Source organism: Mytilus edulis, chromosome 6, assembly GCF_963676685.1.
Source record: "Mytilus edulis chromosome 6, xbMytEdul2.2, whole genome shotgun sequence".
NCBI classification, from domain to species: Eukaryota; Metazoa; Mollusca; class Bivalvia; order Mytilida; family Mytilidae; genus Mytilus; species Mytilus edulis.
The window spans coordinates 45,605,365-45,628,733 of record NC_092349.1 but is presented as its reverse complement, the minus strand read 5'-3'; the positions used below and the strand labels follow the sequence as shown (position 1 = coordinate 45,628,733).

General features: G+C 32.2%; 1 protein-coding gene across 3 annotated transcripts; it reads right to left on the bottom strand.

Moving 5' to 3' along the window:
* Positions 1-9: 9 nt before the first annotated feature.
* LOC139527747 (uncharacterized) lies at positions 10-19,295 on the bottom strand. 3 transcript variants are annotated; one of them, XM_071323384.1, is made up of 9 exons: positions 19,187-19,268; positions 17,608-17,762; positions 12,410-12,575; positions 11,628-11,933; positions 9,282-9,324; positions 7,709-7,773; positions 7,152-7,226; positions 6,299-6,378; positions 10-4,593 (listed from the first exon to the last, which is right to left on the bottom strand). In XM_071323384.1, exons 2-9 carry the CDS (start codon positions 17,668-17,670, stop codon positions 3,259-3,261), a joined length of 2,133 nt encoding a protein of 710 aa, XP_071179485.1. In that variant the 5' UTR covers positions 17,671-17,762; positions 19,187-19,268; the 3' UTR covers positions 10-3,258. The 3 variants fall into 3 exon arrangements, with proteins under 3 accessions (XP_071179485.1, XP_071179486.1, XP_071179487.1); XM_071323385.1 differs by having other exon boundaries at positions 3,170-4,601; positions 6,313-6,378; positions 17,608-17,792; positions 19,203-19,295; XM_071323386.1 differs by having other exon boundaries at positions 3,170-4,601; positions 6,313-6,378.
* Between the last annotated feature and the right edge of the window lie 4,074 nt (positions 19,296-23,369).

Genomic DNA, 23,369 nt, shown 5'->3' with positions numbered 1-23,369 from the left:
GCAATGTTCTTACTTATTTACTAGCTTGGTATAATTAATGTTAATTGTTTCACTTTTGGTGATAACACTTTGTGCATGTTTTCCCCAATGTAACATCCATAAAAGTATTCGGTCTGTGGATTAGCTGATTGCAGACAGAAAATAATTACATACTAGTAGTATTTTAATTGTAAAGCATACTGGATCGACAACTCAACAAAATGAAAATCCGATATGTATAACAACAGTTCGTCAGCATAAACTCTACTGAGTATACACACATATAACAAATACTTTGTACTTTATTTGGCTTTTTTAAAACTTTTGTGGATTCGAGTGTCACTGATGAGTCTTTTGTAGACGAAACGCGCGTCTGGCGTTTATACAAAATTTAGTCCTGGTATCTATGATGAGTTTATATACATAATAAATCTATGCAGAAATAAAATAACAAACTTAAACCAAATGAGTAAAAACAATAAATAACTATATTTATACAACAATTTTTTGTTAAACAATTAATAAATCTATTGGAAACTAGAATTTATTACAATATGTATTTCAAGAAAAAACAACTTTTGTGAACAAGTGCCATGACTAGTATTTTCTGATGACATAAGATCGATAACATCTCGGCGATTTTGAAAATAAATTAGTTCATAATTTTGACATTGTTTATATTTTTCATTTTATGAGTAATAAAAAAGTGATACAAAAAAAAATAATGAATATAGAACACTGATATCGGTATAAACATCTGGTATATTCAAAGAGAAGTTAATTGAATTAGTGTAACCAAACGATCGGCTATATCAACGCAAGTGGAACGATTTAAATAAAACTAATGTTTTCCCGACTTTGTACAGGAGTTGTTTTTGAAGATACGTCATACACTACTGTCTATACATACCCAATATATTTTTCTTTTATCTTAACCTCAACAAAAATGAAAAAAGGGTTGCCATGACAAAATGAACAAAAACGATATCTAAAATAAGGAGCTATGGAAATAAGCCGTTGTAATTCTATAGCAATATGTATTTAGTTTATACTAGTTATTTAGTTCATCGATAAGAAAAACAATTCAAGTACCAATACGAAGAATATCCAGATTACTTACTTAGTAAATTGATAACCTTTTGGAATAAGTCAATTCGAAAGATCGTGAGTTTACGTGGATAGTACCTACATGTACGGGATTTTAAAAGAATAACATAACTTTAATAAGTTGACGTGCTATCCCGATATGGTCTTAAGTTATCTACAGTAACAACCAAAGTTATGCTGGTTATACTGAGTATTGTACAGGTACCACTCCAAACTTCCAAACTAAATCAAGTAGATATAGAAAGATGTGGTATGAGTGCCAATGAGACAACCCTCCATCCAAGTAACAATTTATAAAAGCAAACCATTATAGGTCAAGGTACAGCCTCAAACACGGAGCCAGCAAGCTAAAAAGGGCACCAAAAATTACTAGTGTAAAACAATTAAAACGGGAAAATCAACGGTCCAATCTATATAAAAGTATCAATATCAGAATCAACCAAATGTCTTAAGCAATGATATTATTGACAACAATTTTTATGCATGAGATGCACATTTCGACAATAAATGTCTCTTCAGTGTTTTCAAGAACCTTTATTGTTAATCGGTCATATATAGACACAAGTTCATTGTCGGAAAAAAGTTACAGAAAAGGCAAAAAATAAATACTGTTGAAATATCTATATTTTAAATATTATTTCATAAATTTTTCAAACAGAAGATCAGATTTTCAAATTAGATGAAAGTGTGTAAGGAACGTCATGAAACTAGTGCAATAAATTATTGGATGCTACTAAGAAACATATTCGAAATATTGAAATACCTTTTAATCGATAAAAGAAATGTTTAAGAAATCACTATTATTTGGACTGTTAGATATCTTATTCAGGACGGAACATAATGACATTTTACAGATAGTTTTTAGAATTAATCACAGATCGCAAATATCTTACAATTGATTACGAAATTAAAAATCTGATATGCCTAAAGACAGATCATAAGGAATAACAACAAACTGAATATATCTTTGTAAACAGTAAATAATAAAATTGTAAAATAATTCCATAAATAAAAATAAAATCTGTTAACAAATGAGTAAATAAAATAAATAAGTAACCAACAAAAAGCAATAAAATTTGTAAAATAAATATAAACAAAAAGATAATGTGCTCCAAACTCAAAGTCAAAACAATTCTTGTTAATCATTGTCATGCAAAATAATACTCTATCAACGATTGTCTTTACACAGTCCGATAAGTAAACATAGTATACAATTATTATCATCATGCTGCCTTGAATGCTGTGACAAGATAAATCCCAACCAGGCGGCAATGAGTTTTTAATTGATAATTTGGTCTATTTAAATTATATGAGGAAACCAAATAATGACTAAAATGAGTATCTATCCGGTACATGTAAACAAAAAAGAAAAAAGTAGCATACTTATGATAATACACATTTAATTGATTTGACTTAATTATTGCTTTAGTTAGACACGAGAGACTGAACATGAGCGAAACGTTACTTTTACTTTATAACGTTAAAGTAAACAATGTATATTAAGGTTTTCACAATCCAATGGAGAACCCTGTTAACTGTAGATAAAAAAGGTCTTAAAAAATATTAACAAGAAATATTGGAAGTTAAAAATAACGTCTATCTGGTGTATATATTCAATGTACGTATAACACTTGTAAACCCAGGAAAATGTGAACTCTATTCAAAACATTGTAGATGACCTCAATGAATGTCTAAAATTGTTTTAAATTGTCGGAGTAGTAAGACTTGTCACTTGTCAATTATTAATTTCTTTTCAATGTCACATTTAAAATGTTAAAAAAGAAATTTAACTCGTTTACTATTAATTATAACCAAAAAAAAAAACAACCAAATTTTATGTCATAGTTGTAAATTTAAGCATTTAGCTGGTCAATTGCATGTACCTTTCAAAACAAACATTGTTATTTTGTCTTATTCATTGTATTGGTAATCACACGATCATACTCATATATATATCCAACGAATACAGTATGAGAAGATTATTATCGATAAAGCTAAATCACATAATGCTTTGATGGTATAACGTGGCAATCGAAATCTAGACAATTTGCAAGTATGGATTTTCATACTAGATTCTTCCTTATTTTAGAAAGATTGAAAAGTGCTTGCATACTCCGAAAAGAAAAATGCATCCTTGTTATAAATATTAACTATAAAACTGTATTAGAATTATTAAAAAGGATGGTTTTGAAGGTGTTTCGAGGGTAAGGACCAACTTTTCTCTCGCATTATCGTTTCATTATCCAGAATTGTTTTTAGCTCACTGTAACCGCCTTTTCTGGCTATCTTCTGAGCTTCATCATTATTTAAAATGGCATTTTCTATATCACCTTTTAAATGAAATAGACGGGCTTTTGCTATATAAAAAAACATTTGAATACGAATCTCAGCGGTCTTTGAGTCAAATTGTCCTAATAAACTCTCCGATTTTTGTATATAGTCGGGCTGAATTTGGTAATTAGGAATAAATCTACAGCGCATACCGAGTCCGAGATAACAAAACAGTAAACGAACAGCAAATCTTCTAAACCAGAAAAGCATGAGATCACCACTCATGTCTTTCAATATATCTCTCGCTATATTGGTATAATTCATTATCATCTCCAGCTCGTTCTCGGGGTTATTTTCATACCATGCCCTTCGGAACAAAACTATTTTATAGTACAAATCAACAGTTTCTAGACATGGTACGATGTTATCAGCACATTCACGAGCCCTGATTACCATACCCTCTCCCTCTGTCTGTTTCCCGTCAAATGACAGTGCAACAGCTTTGCGTCCGTACAGCATGCATCGTGAAAGATCTGGACAAGAAGACCTTGATATTATATTTTCTATTTCATTGAACAGATTACCTTCTGGATCTACCTCGTTAGTTTTATTAGCTAATGCATCGATTGTGAGTGCCACTAAAACAATGTATTTATCACACATCTCTGTAAATACTCTCTCATTAGACTGATTACATATGTTTACTCTCATTTGTAATTTTTGCGAAAGATTTGATAAATATTCGACTGGATTTGACATTTCCATTTTCTGAACGCTTTTTTTCATAACATCAAAGTATGCTTGGATAAAAGTTCGATCTTGAACGTCCACTTTTGATACAGCTACGGGCCTTAATTCTAATACATTTTTAAAAGTGGTAAACAACTGAATTGCACACGATTTATACTTGTTATCAATATTGTACATTACAAATACCACATTTCTCAAATCTGCACGCATTTTCAAAACATTCTTAACGACATCATATCTCATGTTTTGATTATTGATGTCTTTATAACAGGATTCTATACATGAATAAGCGTATTTTCTAATCAAACCTTTCTTCAGTAATATTAAGGCAAACTCTAGGATCTCTATATTACTAAGAGTTGACATGTATCTCAGAAGAACACACTTTTCAAATCCAGTTAACATATTTTGGCATGAGACGTTTTTGTTCGAAGTCCCAGATTCCGTATTTATTCGCTCTTCATCAGTATTTTTCGCTGAACGATTCTGAAAGTCTGAAAAAAATCGATGCACTGTTATTATAAATGTGTTTGTGTGTTGGGAAGGGATGTATCGCTATTTATCAAGATGAAATAAATTTTAGTAGAACATCCCACAGAAGAATCATTTGCTAAAGGATAACATACACAATTAATGGTAAAACAATATAGACTAAACCATATTCAGAATGTACACACTAACGTATTGAAACGAGACATAATTTTTGTTTACTAAAGTCAATTATTTGCGATTGTTGAAAAACTACTTTCAATCACACGGATATCCGACTTGTGTATGGGATGGCATGGGTCTGTTATAAATGTATCAAATATATGTTCAATTAGGCTCAAGTGCATTTATCCACAGTAAATAGAAAACGTGACAATAAAGACAATAGAAGTGGTCAACAGAGTACGATAAGTGACAATTGTGCCGCTAGAACCGTTATAACCAAATATTTACTGATATCGGTTCAAGAATATTTTATCCTGTAGTAAGGTTATTTAAATCTGGAATGAAGGACGCGGTTGTTAAGTTTTAAAGGTTTGTCAAAAGATAAATAATGCACAGAAATACATATTAGATACAACACGTTAACGTTTGCTCAAATGACACGCTTTGCGCCAGACTGCATCAATTTGATCTATCGATCAAAAAATTACTAGTGATAAATAACTAAAAAATCTCATTTCTAGTTATACAAGTATTTTGTAATGACAGACTAATTGGTAAATCAATTAAAATATAAATTATTCTCTATAGGGTGAAGGATGTCAAAAGGACCCGGTTGAACTGCGCCCTGTATTCACCTCTGGTGGGTTCCGAACAGTAAAAACACATCTTATCACCAAGGATTTTAGTTTACGAAATTTTTGAGTCCGGAACTTGAAACGAAATTATATAAAAATGAGAAACTCCAAAAACAGAAAACAAGGAAAAATGTAACATTTCGGTCAAATATTGATTGAATGGGGGTTCCGTGTTTCAATTCTATTTAACCATCTCCAAAGGAATATGATTTTCTCAGAATAAATCATGGTATTTGATGAGTTAAGCCTGTTTCAACTGATTTTTATAGTTCGTTTTTATGTTGTAATGTTACACCACGGTCACAGGTTAAGGGGAGGGTTGAAATCCCGCTAACATGCTTAACCCCGCCACATTCCGCATGTATGTGCCTGTCCCAAGTCAGGAGCCTGCAACTTAATGGTTGTCGTTTTGTTGATGTGTCGTATATTTGCTTTTCGTTCATTTTTATACATAAATTAGGCCGTTAGTTTTCTCGTTTGAATTGTTTTATACATTTGTCATTATGGGGTCTTTTATAGCTGACTATGCGTTATGGGCTTTGCTCATTATCGAAGGCCGTACGGTGAACTATAATTAATTTTTGTGTCATTTGGTCTTTTGTGGAGACTAAAATTGTTTCATTGGTAATCATACCACATTTTTTTTTTATATTTTCAGACCCATTTTTCTCACTTCTATTTTCATATAAAGTATTGTTACTAATCTTAAATATTAAAATCACCAAGTAACTAATGGTTTACACTTTGATTTGTTGCTGTTTGACATGACTTTGATCGTCTTTTAAATGCCATTGATGCATGTTGCTGTGTTTTCATAATCAACAACTTTTTTCATTTTAAAATGCAGAATAATTTTTTCCATTTTTATTTCGTATTTCGTATTACGTATGTTGATGTAATACGATCCAACACTCACATTGTATAAACATAAACAGAGGGATCCAACATCTTGGCCAAATCTTCATAAGAAAGACAGCAAACGCTGAAAATGAGTAACAACTTTAATAAATGGTGTATTAGTTACTTAAAAATGACTTTCGTCTTCCCATTGAATTTGTCAATAAACTTTAGACAAAGTGGCCGAACTTCACCTCAAAATAATTATAATAAAAGAATATACAAAGCAAATATGCAGAGGTAAATGATTGAAACTTGGTCATACTGCATGTACATTTTAGTTTGACTTTGAAAAAGAAAAGAAATCAATTTTCAATTACCACCGCCCTCAAACAAATTAAAATGTTTATTTGTTTTACAGCATTAATACAGAAGGGGGAACTGTACGTATTTTTTTCTTTTTTTTCTTTTTTTTCTGTTAAGTTCAAATTTGATAATTAAAAATTGCCTAACTGATTTTTACAGTCTGTTTTTTTTATGTTGTGTTATTTCACATTTTTTTTTATAGTGCATAGATAGAAAAACATGCCAAGCTTGTAGGTCTACTAAAAAGGCAAAGTAGAAAATGACACTAGGCATCCGTTCATCCATACCTTTCTGATTGAATATTGTTTTCAATAACAATATATTATACCTGAGTTTAATGAATCATATTACATATTGGGCCAATAGTAATATGTCTTTTTCTGGATGTTATTGATTTTTGGACAAGAAACACTCAGGAAGAAAGTACAAGTATGCACATGAGATTAGGAACATTATGAAAGATTATTCTAAATCAACGGCAAAATGTAACGCAAACATATGTATGAACAGGTTTAACTCGTCGATTAACATGTTCATACTTAAAACACTTACGATAAGGTATGATCAACATCAAAATCAGCATGACCAGAACATGACAAGCAGCATCATTTCTGGCATTTTCATTTCCTGTAAACATATGATAAAACCATAGACATTCAGGTTTAATTTTTATTTAAACGTCTTGATTATGCATTTATTAGATGAAATATTTCGTAATGCGTACAAACTGTTATAAAATACATTTTCGAAATGTGCATCTGGTGTTTTGGTGGATAACTGAATCATTACTTATTAGAGCTTTTGCGATACTAAAACTTCTGCAAATACCTCCATGGGCCAATTTGCAATTACTCCCTAACAAATAGACCGATTTTGCGTTAACCTACGGGACAGTATGCAAGCCCTTGCACCATTTTAATCTGTTTGTTTGTTAATCGAATTGATACAATTTTTGGGATATAACCTTAAAACAGCGGTTTGAGTCCTATACTATATTATAGCCACTGTTACCACGTACATACAGTTTGAATTTCATAGAAAACAGCCCTTGTTTCAATCACTGGGTGGATTTGAAGATTTGATCAGTTTTATGAATAATTCAAACTTACCATTCCGTCTTATGTTATACATATTGTCATCGTAGTCTCTAACAGTATTATGCATGACTTCTGACCTGTTAAAGCAAAACTTATAATCTGTAAGATTGAATTATCATAATACAAATTGGGTGAATCAACAATCAATTAAAAAATATCTCAGAAGAGTTAAGATGTTTGTAAGTTTTGTGCTTACAGCGTGGTAGGTAAAGAGGTCATTAATATATTTAGTATAGGTTGAATTATTTTTTTAATAATATAAATGATAAAACTTTCATGCGTTCATATGAACAAAGATTATTTCATTTTTTGATAAGTCAAGGTTTCATCAAGTTGAGAGTTTTTTCAATTTGATATCAAGGCGGCTGATGAAAGTCACTCATCCATGCCATGTAATATCAACTCTCCCGTTGCAAAATTGTCATCTGTGTCATACTTATTACATTGTTTCATCCCTCTATACATATTGTCCATCGATGGAATTTGTTAAGGAAAACAATCTATAACCAAACATGCAAGAACTTTCAAGTGGTACAGTTTATGCCCCTAGTCTAACATATAACAACGCTCTGAGGCTACATTCAATATGAAGCAGTGCACATCGATTAGAAACTTATTCTGTCACAACCCCTTCAATAATACAAGATTTCAACTTGCTGTTTAGATATATCTTAGGAAATGTTTCTATTTCGAACATACAACCGCTTAACACACCTTTTTGGTATTTTCTATGCCTAGTACCTGCGTCCAAATCATAAAATTACGTTAATTTCACTTTGAAGTGACTTAGACCCGATGAATATTGTATAAAGTAGTACAAATGTTGAGATATTATCCCCCGTAATTAATTCACTCGTAAGGTAATAACCTTTGTGTTGTCAATACATCCCTTTAGTTTTAAAGAGTAAATGTTACTTACTTTAGAATAGTATATCTTCATATTTCAAAATAGGTTATAACAAGTTTACAAAATTTAACAAGACCAATATGATGTTCAGTACTGCGCGTTGGCGATGAAGGCATTGTCAATTTACTTTACTTTTGCAAAGTTTTGCATCGAGTTACTTTTCAAACCTAAAAGAATTGATTAATCAAAAAGACGACTCATGTGCATTGATAAATACACTATGATCAATTCTGTCAACATTGAGATTTTGGGTTATTTTCAGACGTTTTTTAGGTGACCATTTAAGAAAGACCGAACCTCTGATAAAGACAATTTAAGTAAAGTTTGCAACTATTTCTGTTACAGGTTACAGGTAACAGTGATAATTCCAATACAACGGAACTGTATTTAATACCTTCAAACTTGCTGGTTCCTTTTAACAGCGATAGATCACATTTCCTGCCTCTGTTGAAGTAAAACAGATACATTTTGAACTTAGTTCAAAGATTACTTCTGTTCTAAGGTTTTCGGACCCCATGGATGCATTTATATTTCATTGTATGGGGTTTTCCTTGTGGTCTTCTGAGAGATCTAACTACAGTTTAAAAATAAGAACCATGTCGATAAATGATTCGTCAAAACTTTTGATGACTGTTGGTATTGGTAAAAAAGTAGAAAAGGTTGTATAGATATACTTACTGTACGCTTGGCAGAATTGTCGTATAATCCACATTATGCCAGCCTGTAAATATTCAGCATGCATTCTTTAAGTAAAACAGTAACTTAAAAGTTAAAAAATATCATCAAAAACAGTAGCTTAAAAGTTTAAAAAAATCATCAAATTGAGAATGAAAATGGGGATTGATCAACATTGATTAACATAAATTGTCATTTCAATCATGTTGAGATCATTGTCTTTCTTAACAATCTCATATAAATAATAATTTATTTTGTTAACAGTGTACCTGTTTTTCAACATTTTTTGAATGGATTGTCTGCATTCAAAATGGGTACCAATTGTGTCCCTCTTTTTGCCGACTTGTTTTTTTTTATTATCATGAGGCTGACTACATACAGGAACTTCTTAGGAAAAAAGCAGTATCCTTTTACTTTACTTTCCGCTATATAAATGATGTTCTCTCTTAAATTTATTTAAAGTTTTGTGAATGGTGAATGCATCTACCCCATTGAACTAGAGATAAAGAATACAACAGATACAGTGAAGGCTGCCTCATTTATTGACTTGCATCTAGAAATTTACAATGAGGGTCGATTGAAAACAAAACTTTACCACAAAAGAAATGATTTTAGCTTCCCAGTGTGAATTAAGCTTCCCAATTGTGAACTTTCGACTTCTATGTAGCAAATTTCCAGCAGCGCCTGCATATGGAGTATAAATCTCCCAACTGATATTCCCTGACTTGTATTTCCTATCATGACTTCCTTGATAGGGATTTGCTGGGGGTTGCTGCTCACAAGGAAGCTATTTTCTACATTTTAAAATTCATGTTCTTAGTCAGGAATATGACAGTTGTTGTCCATTCGTTTGTTGTGTTTTATCATTTGATTTTGCCATTTGATAAGGGATTTACCGTTATGAATTTTCCTCGAAATTCAGTATTTTGTTTGTTTTTACTTAATGTAACCAAGAGTTCCAAATGGTTAAGTTGAAATCATTCCTTCGTTAATTTTACGAATGCCATCACGAGTTGCTTGACCGTTATGGATTAACCGTTTCACAGATGATATCGAATAAGTTCCTTTTCACGAATGTGACCTACCGAATTATACTATTTACCGGATTTGTAATAACATAATCAACACGACAGGTGCCACATGTGAAGCAATATCTGATTACATTTCCGGAACACATGAGATCAATTCCAGTTTTTGGTAGGGTGCGTGTTGCTAAGTCTTTAGTTTTTTTTTATGCTGTGCCTTTTGTACTATTATTTGTCTGTTTGTCTTTTTTTGTTTTTTGGCCTTGGCATAGTCAGTTTGGTTTCGATTTCTGAGTTTGACTGTCCCTCTGCTATCTTTTGCCACGGTTTTAGTTCTAGTAAATAATGAAAAATAACCTTGTATGTAATGGACAAGCCAGAGCATGGTAAAGTATAGATGTTCATGAATATGTTTTTTCCCTTGTTTTTAAAGCAGAAAATGTGGGGACGTCTTTACGCTTGTAGTAGTCCATTATCAACATTTAATGATGTAATTATCAACATTTAATGATGTAATTATCAACATTTAATGATGTAATTATCAACATTTAATGATGTAATTATCAACATTTAATGATGTAATTATCAACATTTAATGATGTAATTATCAACATTTAATACTGTAATTGGTGTTGGAAATAACAGTTTCATTTCTGTTCTTGTACAATGTGTCGGAACTTTGTGCATACAAAGCATCCATATTTATCATTTGATAAAACACTATTTTCGCAACACGAATTCGGCACAATGGCACAATTGGTTTTAATATTTAGCCATGGCGTTGTCAGTTTATTTTCGATTTATGAGTTTGACAGCTCCTCTAATATTGTTTGCTCCTCTTTAATTTGATTAAACATAAAATTTATTCGTTCATAGTGTGTTGATTTACGTTTTTTAATTGAGTTAAGCCATCCAATTAATATTTTATCGTGTTTTTCTATGTTGTGATGTTATGATATTGTTTCAGAAAGGGAAAAGGTTTGGTACCATTAAAACATTTAATCGCGCTGCAAATGTTTGCACCTGTCCTAAGTCGTCAATGTGGTGTACAGTAGTTATCGTTTGTTTATGTAATTTATACTTGTTTCTCGTTTCTCGTTTTTTTTTTATAGATTAGACCGTTGGGTTTCCCGTTTGAATGGTTTTACACAAGTAATTTTGGAGCCCTTTATAGCTTGTTGTTCGGTGTGAGCAAAAGCTTCGTGTTAAAGGCCGTTTTGAAGCCCGTACATTGACCTATAATTTACTTTTATAAATTGTTATTTGGATGAAGAGTCGCATTGACACGTACACCACATCTTCCTATATCTATCAAGTAGATTACCTGTTTTATATATTTTGGTAGTGGTTTCTGTGACATTTTTATGACATAAGCAGTCCTCCTCAGAAGGTTCACAATATGTGTCATGTAGTGTTGAACTGACAAAAAAATATCCTCTAGTGCTATCACAATAACATGATCTATCCGTTTTGGCACTACCATTGCTGAAAGTTGCTTGACCTTCACTACAGCACCGACTTTTCATAAACGAACAATAAGAATACCCCTCTGTGCGAAAAATGAATGGTTGGTATCTTTCTCCATCACATTCACCTCTGTTAAAGTTCGGTTGCCATATATACTTTGAACCTACAATTATCAACTAATATTAACAAAGGTTCGAGCGTCACTGGTGAGTCTTTTTTTAGACGAAACGCGCGTCTGGCGTATATAGTCCTGGTATCTATGATGAGTTTATGCACAGATGATAAGGTTTTGACAGTCAAATTAATACAATTACATAGTTGCGTATGTCAAGAATGCAAATACACCATTTAGTTTATCTGTAATATACAATAAAAAGCTGACGGTCAATTGTAACTAAGATTACATTTTGGTCATTCTGTATGAATTACAACTGAACCTTATGAAATGTAAGAGATGTTTCAACGATACTGCCCAGCAAAGAAGTTGCATTTTCAAATACTCTATAGTCTACAGAGTTGTATGACAGTCTGCACTTGATTACTTGTTTCATTTGATAAAAGATAACAAAATAAGTGGAATAGAAAAAGCATTGTCAAAATTGTCTAGTGTACATTACCTTAATATTAGATGAACTATACCTGGAGCAATTATCTTTGGTCCTTTACAGTTCTGGCGATATTCAAGAGTTAGGATGTCCAATAAACAAGTGTAGTTTCTTGCATGCGTACAAGTGTGTTTGGACAGAATTTGCCAGTGTGGCTGTTTCGGACAAGTAAACCTGTATGGTATACCAAACGGCACAATCTGTAGAGAAAATTTACATGTCAGAAATAAGTATTAAACGTTATTTGACAATTTTTTTTCTAACTTTGGGCTTGCAAATACATACTATAATATGACTTCCGTCTTTCGTTTTGGAACAAAACCATGGTCTTATCCAAAAATAGCATGGCTTGCTTGTTGTAGACGTCAAAAAAGATATTGCAGCGTCATTTATATTTTAAATAACTCTGCTGATCAGAAGAGACATAAGTGTTGGTATATTAAAGGTCCGCTTCAAAGTACAAAAGGTCAAAATTGTCCTATTAGAATCGACATAATTCTATCTTGTCATTTTCTATGCTCATTAGAAGTTTCCAATAAAATGACATACGTACGTAACTCAACGTACGGAAGTAATGAGACGGGTTATTATCAACCATCAAATTTGATTGAATACGTCTCTTAAGTTTAAACAAAGTATTCCAAGACTTTTAAAATTACACACTGGAATGATTGTTCATATGATTTTGTTTTTATTATGACGAAAAAATGATAGGAATATTGAAATTTTATTGAGCACGTGGTTTTTCGAATTCCCGCCTTTAATTTACTGACATAAGATCACTTAACAAACGTATCTTATACCTATCATGCGTACGATTCAAGTTATCTTTCGAGGTTTTATTTCCATTCTCAATTCTATTTTAATCATGAAAATAATTTTTAAATACTCTTTGCAGATAAACTCCCATTTATACTTTATTTCAATCTTTCTTAATAGTGTTTCGGTCTTTTTAATACATTGGTGTCTGGCAAAATATTTAGACGGATATGTTTCTGACAATTTCAGAAATATCGAAGGCAGAATTTGTCGGAATCTATATTTGTAAATGTTGATAATTCATAACTATCGCCTTCAGTTACTTTATAAACAAAGGGTTTCATTTATTATACAATGCATGGATAAAGAAATGCCTATATATGTGGTTTCTTTTTAAGAATTAAGGTGTATTCGAGTCGGGATTATTCTGTATAATTCTGGTGAAGGACATTTGGTACCGTTAGGCTGGGGTGACATAATCATGATTTTTACTGCGGTCCTTGACAGGAACATTTCCGATTAAAATTTATTAAAAGTCTGATCAAGATTCTATGTATCGTGGAAGGAAATTCAAACTTTAATTAAAATTTGTAAACAAATAATTTAAATACGACAACAACCAGATCTTGTTCAGGAAGCGTCGATATTCAACCGTTTCCAAGCAAATTTATCCCGATAATCCCGTTCTAAATCCGCTTCTAATCCGATTTGTATCTATTGCCAGGTAAAATTCGACCGAGTCTGTCACGACTGCGTATACCGAATGTAATCCGACAGAGATCAGTTAATGACAAGACAGTGAACCGACGCTAACGGAAGTTATCCGTTCGAAAAACTGTCTGCATACTCGGGACGATCATGTACTGTCGGAACGTAACCCCATCACGGTCCGCTCTATTGCATTGCAAACGGCTTTGTTTGGTCTCAGAAGCATTGTATTCTGTAATTGTCGGGACTCTGACGTGGGTATCATTGACGAATTTCGAATTAATAAAGGGACTGTTTCGAAATGGTTTCGGCAAAAACGGTTCGCAATCGACAAGATCTGGATGCAATCTGGACTCAATCGGCAGAATAACAGCAATGAAAAATTTCTCCAGATTCCCCTGTTTCAGAATGCACAAGAACATTGTAAGGAATTCGATTCGATACAGCAGAATCTGTCACGACATAGGCACGGTTGTAATCCGACTAGATAAAATCGGCTGAGTTTCCCCGAATTTTACGGGACGTACCTAACTGTCGGGGTGCTTTGTCGAACTATTTGGACCCTTCCCTACCAGTAAGAATCTGTTACGAACTAAATCGACTGCGTTCAGACAATAATAGGACATTCCATATAATTGAGATACTATTCCGACTTATTCACTTTTCGTGTTGTATCGCTGTCTGATCTCAAACGGGAGCAATAATCGGCAATGTGTGAACCCCGCATTAATATTATTTTATGTAACGGGAATGCTATCGGAGTTCGAAAATAAAAAATATTTCCAGGAAATATATTCAATATCCCTTGAAGTTGACTCACTGAGAGTATTTTATCTATCTTTATTAATAAAGAACTAAAAGGCATCTTTTTTATGTGTAAACCATTCACGGAAATGAGTAAGGAAAGTAACATAGAGCAACATAACATAGTAAAATTTTGTTGCCGGATGCGAATCCAAGATGCATCATAAAGTGGATAAGCTAGATACGGATATTTTTGTTTAAAAGTAACTGACAAAGTATAACTCTACTCGGAAAAAAACTGATCCAAACAAGAGGTCATAACGGTGGGTTTCTTTTCTACAAAGAACTTGTTAATGTTGGTAGGCAAAGTTTTGAACAGGCACTTGACATTCCTACATTTTATGGAGTTCTCTCCTACCGTATTTAATATAATCAATACTTAATTGTTCTCCCAGTTATTACATGCGTCATTTGTTTAAATGAATTATCAGTATTTAGTTCTAATACAATCTTAAATCAATCCTAATCCTATCTCACTTTTGAACGATAGTTTTTCATATGTGACGTCATGCTGTTTCTAAATTTCATAAATTCAAATGTGGCATAACGTTTGTGCCTTTTCGCCATCGTATGTGACGTCACATTTTTCTAATTACGTTGACGCCTGGACTGATTCGGGTGTGTCTATTTTGTGATAAACTTAGCAATATGTATTCGGGTTTAGTTTTCTGTAATTAGTTAATACTTCAGTTTCATTATGTATATCTCTTTCATATTCATTTGTTAAAATTTACTGTTTGCAATAGCATTAAGTGTTCTATATAATAAGGATGTTCTTATCCCGTGCATAAAAACAATGCCGTATTTGGCAAAACCTTTTCAACTTTTGATCTTCAGTGCTGTACAACTTTGTACCTTTTTTTCTCTTTCGATCTTTTATATCTGGGCGTTATGTATTCGGGTTTAGTTTTCTGTAATTAGTTAATACTTCAGTTTCTTTATGTATATCTCTTTCATATTCATTTGATAAAATTTACTGTTTGCAATAGCATGAATTGTTCTATATAATTAGAATGTTTTTATCCCGGGCATAAAAACAATGCCGTATTTGGCGAAACCTTTTCAACTTTTGATCTTCAGTGCTGTACAACTGTGTACTTTTTTTCACTTTCGATCTTTTATGTCTGGGCGTCACTGGTGAGTCTTGTGTGGACAAGGCGCGTTTTTGGCGTCTTGAATTTTAAACCTGATGATTTTTGTTAACTATTAATCATGTTTTTCTTTGTCTAATATGTTCTCCTATGTATTTGTATTTTAGTCCTGTAATATTATGTTGACATTTCAATGTTATATTTAACTTTGCCATTAAAGTGCCAGGTTTGGCATGCCACAAAACCAGGTTCAACCCACCACTTTTATTCCCCTTTAAAAGTGTCCTGTACCAAGTCAGGAAGATGGCCATTGTTTTATTATTGTTCGTTTTTGTGTGTGTTGCATTTTAACGTTGAGTCGTTTGTGTTTTCTCTTATTTTTGAGATATTGAGATAAGACGTGGCACGGTACTTGTCTATCCCAAATTCATGTATTTGGTTTTCATGTTATATTTGTTATTCTCGTGGTGTTTTGTCTGATGCTTGGTCCGTTTCTGTGTGTGTCTCGTTTCGGTGTTGTGTCGTTGTTCTCCTCTTATATCTAATGCGTTTCCCTCGGTTTTGGTTTGTTACCCCGATTTAGTTTTTTGTCCATGGATTTATGAGTTTTGCACAGCGGTATACTACTGTTGCCTTTATCATTCATACATGTTGACAAAAGTAAAATTTATAAAGTTAAGAGACATAGTGGATCTTACACTGGGTATCCACAAATTTGTAAAAAAAACATTTTCGAGGAGGTTATAGATATAACGTTATCGATCAGGAACAGATCTTAATTCTAACCCCTAAACGAATGCTGAAAATTAAGCCTTTAACACGAAGTTTCATTGAAATATATTGATTTAATGCGCACAAAAAATATTTTTTAATGATATAATTCCACAAATCTGATTTTTTCGGAGACAGTATCTTTGTGTGACCTATCAAGAGTATGATCACCCTACACCTATTTTGCGATTCATATTTTCAAGTAACCGTCCACTACCTTCTAGCATACCCGTCTTTAAACCAAGGTGAGGCTTTAACTGCCAGGATTAAAAAAAATTGCCTCGCAAGAAACGAATTAAAGTAACGGTACTGTCGACTGATTGACAACGAACTACGTCCCCCACCCAATAAAAAAATAATAAATGATTTAGAAAAATATAATTGGGAGAAGCCAAATTCGAAAGTCGGAGAAAGATCGACAAAAGCAAGTGACATAAATAAAAGGAAAGCAAATGCATACGTAGAAAACCTTTTTTAACACGCAAACCCAAAATACCGAGGAAGATCTGAGGTACACGAAAGAATAACTATTTCTTGCTTCACATGACGCTTACTCTTCCGGAGCACCTGAGATCACCCCTAGTTTTCGGTGGGGTTCGTGTTGTTTATTCTTTAGTTTTCTATGTTGTGTCATGTGTACTATTGTTTTTTTGTTTTTGTTTTTCATTTTTAGCCATGGCGTTGTCAGTTTGTTTTAGATTTACGAGTTTGACTGTCCCTTTGGTATCTTTCGTCCCTCCTTTTTTTAAGAAATGTTTTAATCATCAATGGTGCAGGTTGTCTTTTTCTTCTCCGATGTATTTTTCCCGTCCTAGGACCACATGTATAACATAGATTAACTACTAATTGGACATTCAAATTAAACTCACATGGAAGAAGAACTGACCAACTAATCAAAACTATCAATGTATCTGTGCATACCATTGTTTTGAGAAAAAAAACACGAACCCAAGCTGTGTATCACAATGAACATTTCAAACAGTCTCATAGCCGCACTCGAGAGCTTTTTATCCTAGTTTTATTCCTTGCTCTCTCCTTCTCTTCCTTTCTATAATCTTTATACATGCAAGCTTTTCAAAGCCACTGTATTCCTACTAACCTGCAGTCCAGCTATAAATACAATGAATCGACTCCTCATTACTCTTGTTTTTAAATCTGTCATTCTCTTTATCCACTAGCATGTGTCACATTTCTTGATACTAGCTATCTGTTCTGGAACAAAATGCAAGCGCGAAACATGTTTCACTCATGGCACTGACTCATGGTCTATGCGACTCATTGTTGCTGTGCAAATATAATAAAGTAAATTATTAGTTTCAATTCAAATTACCTGTTTTTCAGACTTTCACTTTTTTTACTGTAAAGATTGTTCATGTTATGTCGGACACATTATGAATGAAATATTTGCCACTGAATTTAAGGCATGCGCAACTCATCTTCTATGACAATCAAGTTTTGGGTGTCATGAAATGTCATGATTCAAACACTGACAGGTTCAAACAAGTAAAATTACAGTAATACTGCACTTCGCGGAAGATTCTGAAAGGAAAATCTCTAATCAAATGGCAAAATCAAAAGTTCAAAGACATCAAACGAATTGACAAACTGTCATATTCCTGACTTTGTAAGTGCATTTTATCATGTCGAGAATGGTGGATTAAACCTGGTTTTATAGCTAGCTGAACCTCTCACTTGTATTACAGTCGAAACAAGTTCTATTTTATTGACAACGATGAGTGAACAAAATAAAATAATCATTCATAAAAAGTAAAAATGTTAAAAGTTAGGGTCAACATGTGAATCTAAATTGATTTTATTTACATTGTATATGTATATCTTCCCTCATTTCGCTAAATCACATTAGGAATGAGACATCACATATCAATTTAAAACAGTCCCTAATTATAAAAGTTTTGAAATATATTCGATATTTTTAACATTAGTTGCAACGTCGTATTTTTAAAATTCGTAAGTTGTTATTTGTATCGTTTGTCTGCCTCTTGTTACAGTGTAACGTTTATAGAGTGTCAATAGAGGTTTTTTTTAAGTTCAAATAAAACCTGATCATTCCACATGTGACAAACCCAATACAATCCCTCATCTGACGCCATTTAATATTAGATGTGGTCAACACATTGTCAATGACTTTGCATTAAAACGGATTAAAAATGTAAAAAAATATTTTAACGAGTACAAGGTCGGGAAATAAAAAAAGATTTAAAGAAATAAAAATGGATATTAAATTCGCGAATGAACTGTTGAATATTGTTTGGCAATGTCAGTATTTGAACTCTTAAAAGACACATATTGAGCTTGCACGAACATAGCTAATATATGGCAAATTTATATTTTGTGGTGACATACATCTGTTTAAAACACACACACACAACATAAGTTATCAAGGTTATGACAGCCTTCACTGTCATTGTGCTATGTTGATTTGAAAAACCAAGTTTGTTTCATTTCAAAAAGGAGGCAATAACTTTAACAATACGGAAGCTAAAGTTTACTGTTACAGAACAAGAAGTTGAACCCTCAATACACATAATAAAGTGTTTATGTTGGCTTTAGTAATATAACGAAAGAGAAATATTTTGGTTGGATGAAAATGCATATTAACAGTGTATCTGTTACATACTAATCGTGTTAATGTCACGTTTAGAAAATAAAGACGAAACTAATGTCATTTATTACCTTGAAATAGATTCATTCCACGATCACGTCGACACTTGTGTGTATTGCCTTCTTCCTTATTACGCACACCAATCAATAATATTTATAATGTGTGTCTATATATATGATATCTATTTCACTATTGAAGTTATTTATAGTCTTCAATACTCATGATCATATGTTTGTTTGTTTATATTATTTTCACAGTATTTAAACCCATTATGAATTGATCATGTTGATGGATTTTAAATAGTTAATAAAAGAAAATATGTCTTGTATCAAATATGCTGTTTAAGACGTCATTCTTTTCCTGCCTACAAATTGAAGGGACATAAGTTGTCAGTCTCGATCATGTGCATTTGACCCAAATCAATATGTTATATTTATAGAATACTAACATTTATTTCTAAATTACAGAAAGTTAACAGAAAAACAAACAATTTACCATGCATCTACTCGTTATTTTAAAATAACGAGTAGATGCATGGTAAATTGTTTGTTTCAGTACAGATTAACCTTTAGTATGTAGTTTAGACCAGACGACATGTACTTAACCATCGATATCACCTCCGAAGTTTCCCAGTTATCATACGACATAAATATCAATATAAATCCATCGACAAAAGTGTGAACTCGTATAACATTGTATAACGACGACGGATATAGGTCTCATTATTTAAAAACAATGCAAATCATCGATATACTTATATACATGTAGCATTGATTTCTGTGTGCAGAATTAGTAATGTATACGGATTCAACATGTTCTTATGAGTTAAACTGTTAACTTTTCATCCAATTATTATTTATATTCGAAATGTTTATAAATATAAAATATGTAAGGTTGTTTAACGTTCACTCTTTCCACAAGGTTCGAATTTAACATCCCCATTCTGACTGGGATGTACACTGGCGCTAATATTTAGCAATGTTTTTAATGGCAGATGAAAGAAGTCATCGAGATGACCATATTCTTCGATAACCCACCCCCCCCCCCCCTCCAAAAAAAAACAAAAAAAAAACAAAAAAACAAAACAAAAAAGAAAAACAATAGGAAACAAAACAAATCAAACTGCACTGCATGTATAGATAGGTTAAATTAGTCAATAAAGGTAAAATTACTATCAAAAATTAAGACAAAAAATTTGATTACTTTGAAGAAAATCTGTACAATTTTTTCGATATGATTAAAAGATAGTGGATGAGTGATAGTTTGTTTACTTCATATTTCCTTTACGATCATGTCATACGTGCAGTGCCATAAGATAAGCTGCTTATTCCATTGTTTGTTTTTTAGAATAACTGATCGCATTCCTTATGTTTTTTTACAAATCAGATCACTTGTTTTGATTATTTGTATATAACCTGTTTGTTTGACCGCCGTTATTATTTTTACTCAATATGAACAATTTTCTACTAATTCTAACGTTTGAATATATTTAAATTAAATAACACAATTTAGTGCAATGTATAATAAACAGGTCATTTCGTAATTACGATAGTCAACGCTTCGGTGAAGACTATCCACAGATGGTACGATATATTGTACCTATTTTGATATTTCGGTCAACTTAAGTATTAATTCTGAAAATTTAGAAGGTATCGTCCACTTAAATTACAACTCATTTATCGATAAACAAAACGAAATAAATTTTCAGTATATTTACATGTCACAACTTGCTATACAATGCGGGTCTACTGTATATAAATTTGTGGTCAAGACAAATATTGCCATTAGTTTTTAGTCCATTGGTAATTAATGTTTGTATTGTATTAATAATGGGTCAATCTTATTTAATGAATTAGAAGAAAAAAGTGATTGTGAGGGAACTGTCAATGCAATTGTAAAACAAACAATTTAAGCCAAGCATTAGAATGTTGCAAATAAATTTGAACGTAAGCAACTGTCTATAATAATAATCATAATAATAATACATTCATATGTATAATCAGAAGGTTACCCATTGTACAGTTTAACAAAACAGTTAATCGCCCCGTGGCCTACTCGTCTGCATCTAATTAGACCTTTTAAAAATCTCTCGACACCGACTAATGACACCTACAGTTTACAGGTAAAATGGATGGGTCGTCTGAAAGACAAAAACCTTCATGATTATCAATACGTTATATATTGGATTGGCGCGCGCCGCGGTTATATACTGTCTTGACTATATAGCTTCAGAATATATATCAACCAAATAGATAAATAAATATATGTATCTGTCATATAGTTTTATTATTTTGTATGTATTTACACGACATTTCATGTTGAATTAATCAAAACAAATACAGCAACCATTCTGCATCCTGGGCGCTTCTCTTCAATTTTAGGATTATGTGAGTCTTTTACCAAATATTTGCCGCAAGTCAATAACGATTAATTTGTTGGTGTAAAAGCTTTGATGGAATTTTCCAAAATGTATATAGAAAAAAGTAAATACTGGACTATCCGTATGTCCGTATCACACTTGTGAACACGACCAAATTGGTATTTTTCAACCGGTCGTCACCTTAGTTGATGTACATATTCAATTTCTGGATCGATAATAACATATTGATTTTGAAGGTCTAAGGAAACTATCACATCTATTTTTATTTCTTTTATCAACGGCGGACTTCTCCGCCTCAAGATATTTTATTAGAGTTGATGTTTTCATGATGAAATTTGAAGAAAAAAAACGTAATTGCTTTCTCGTTTTAATGTTACAACATCTGAGCAGTACATATTTTGTTTTACATACATGCGTATGGAATTTGTATTTCAAGTTAATTGTTAGTTAACACTATAGAGCTTGTTGACATTGCAAAATCAATATGTTCAGTGCCGAGCAGGGGCTTGGAGACCAACGGCTGATGTCCCGAAAACAGCATACCTTGTCCCTTCGTCATAGTGTTCTTCCCATGTTCCTGAGAATGACCTTTTGGTTTCTTACAAAAAGTAGATACACTGTCATTGCTGTATTTTGTTTTGTTTTCTTTGGGTCAGAATGTGTTTCTCTATATCCAATTTGCGGAACAAAGTTTTGTACCTTTTTCATTTTTTTTTTTTGTACTTTAGATTTTTTTTACCTCATCTATGACTATACATAAGGGATGTTTTGGATCAAAAAAAGGAGAAATTGTCTGTTGCATTTCCCTGAGGACTGTGAGACAAAGTATATCCAAATCGTCATCCTTTGGTTACACCATTTACAACACCTCAAATTAATCGTAAACCATAACATTTGATAAAAAAACCAGCAAATTTAATAGCGTGATTGGTGAATGCAGAATTCAAGTGAAACACCAAATTGGTGAATTAAATATATATAAAGTATTGAGTACATTATAAAGGCATCAAAGGCCAAAACTAACAGACACTTTGGAAACATGTGCCGACTTTGTCAACAGACATAATACATTGTTTAATTGAATTTTAACAACAATTAAGCATGCTATGTTCAGAATCTTTTCATTTTCAAAATTCAACAAGGGCAGCTAGAAGCTCAACGTCTCAAAAGATAAACTATAAAAAAATCCATGTTATTTGGAAAGTTGAAGGAAAGTTGTATCATTGTAAATGAAAGTAATAAAATCAATAATGATTTCATTTATTTTTATTTTTGAGACGACCCATTCACATTTTACCTGTCGTAGTCGTTCTCAACTGTAGGTGTCGAGAGATGTTGAAAAGGTCTAATATAAGCTAGTACAAGTTTTAAAAGACAATAAATAATAAAAGACAAAGGAATAACAGGTAAAAAATTTTATCAATACACTATATACAAGAATACATGTATATAGTACAAGTAGAAAAGCATAACAATATAAAAGAGGGAAGAAAGATACCATAGATTGAAAATAAACTGATAACGCCATAGCTAAAAATGAAAAAGACAAAAAGACAAATAATAGTAAAACATACATACAAATCTAAAGACTAAGCAACACGAACCTCACCAAAAACTTGGGTTCTAAGAAAGCTATGAAAAGTTAAAAACAATAGGCATGACAATTTGTTTTACAACATTTACACATTAACTTTCTTTTAAAGTTAAAGGCAGGGAGTTCCACATCAAGGTTCATACTTATGCGTTGCGCAAATGCATATATATTTCAAGATGATATTAATGCGTAGTTATTAACAGTTGAACACTTGTTCAGATAAATATTTAAGTGGTAAGTTATCCATACACTTATTTCTAAAAT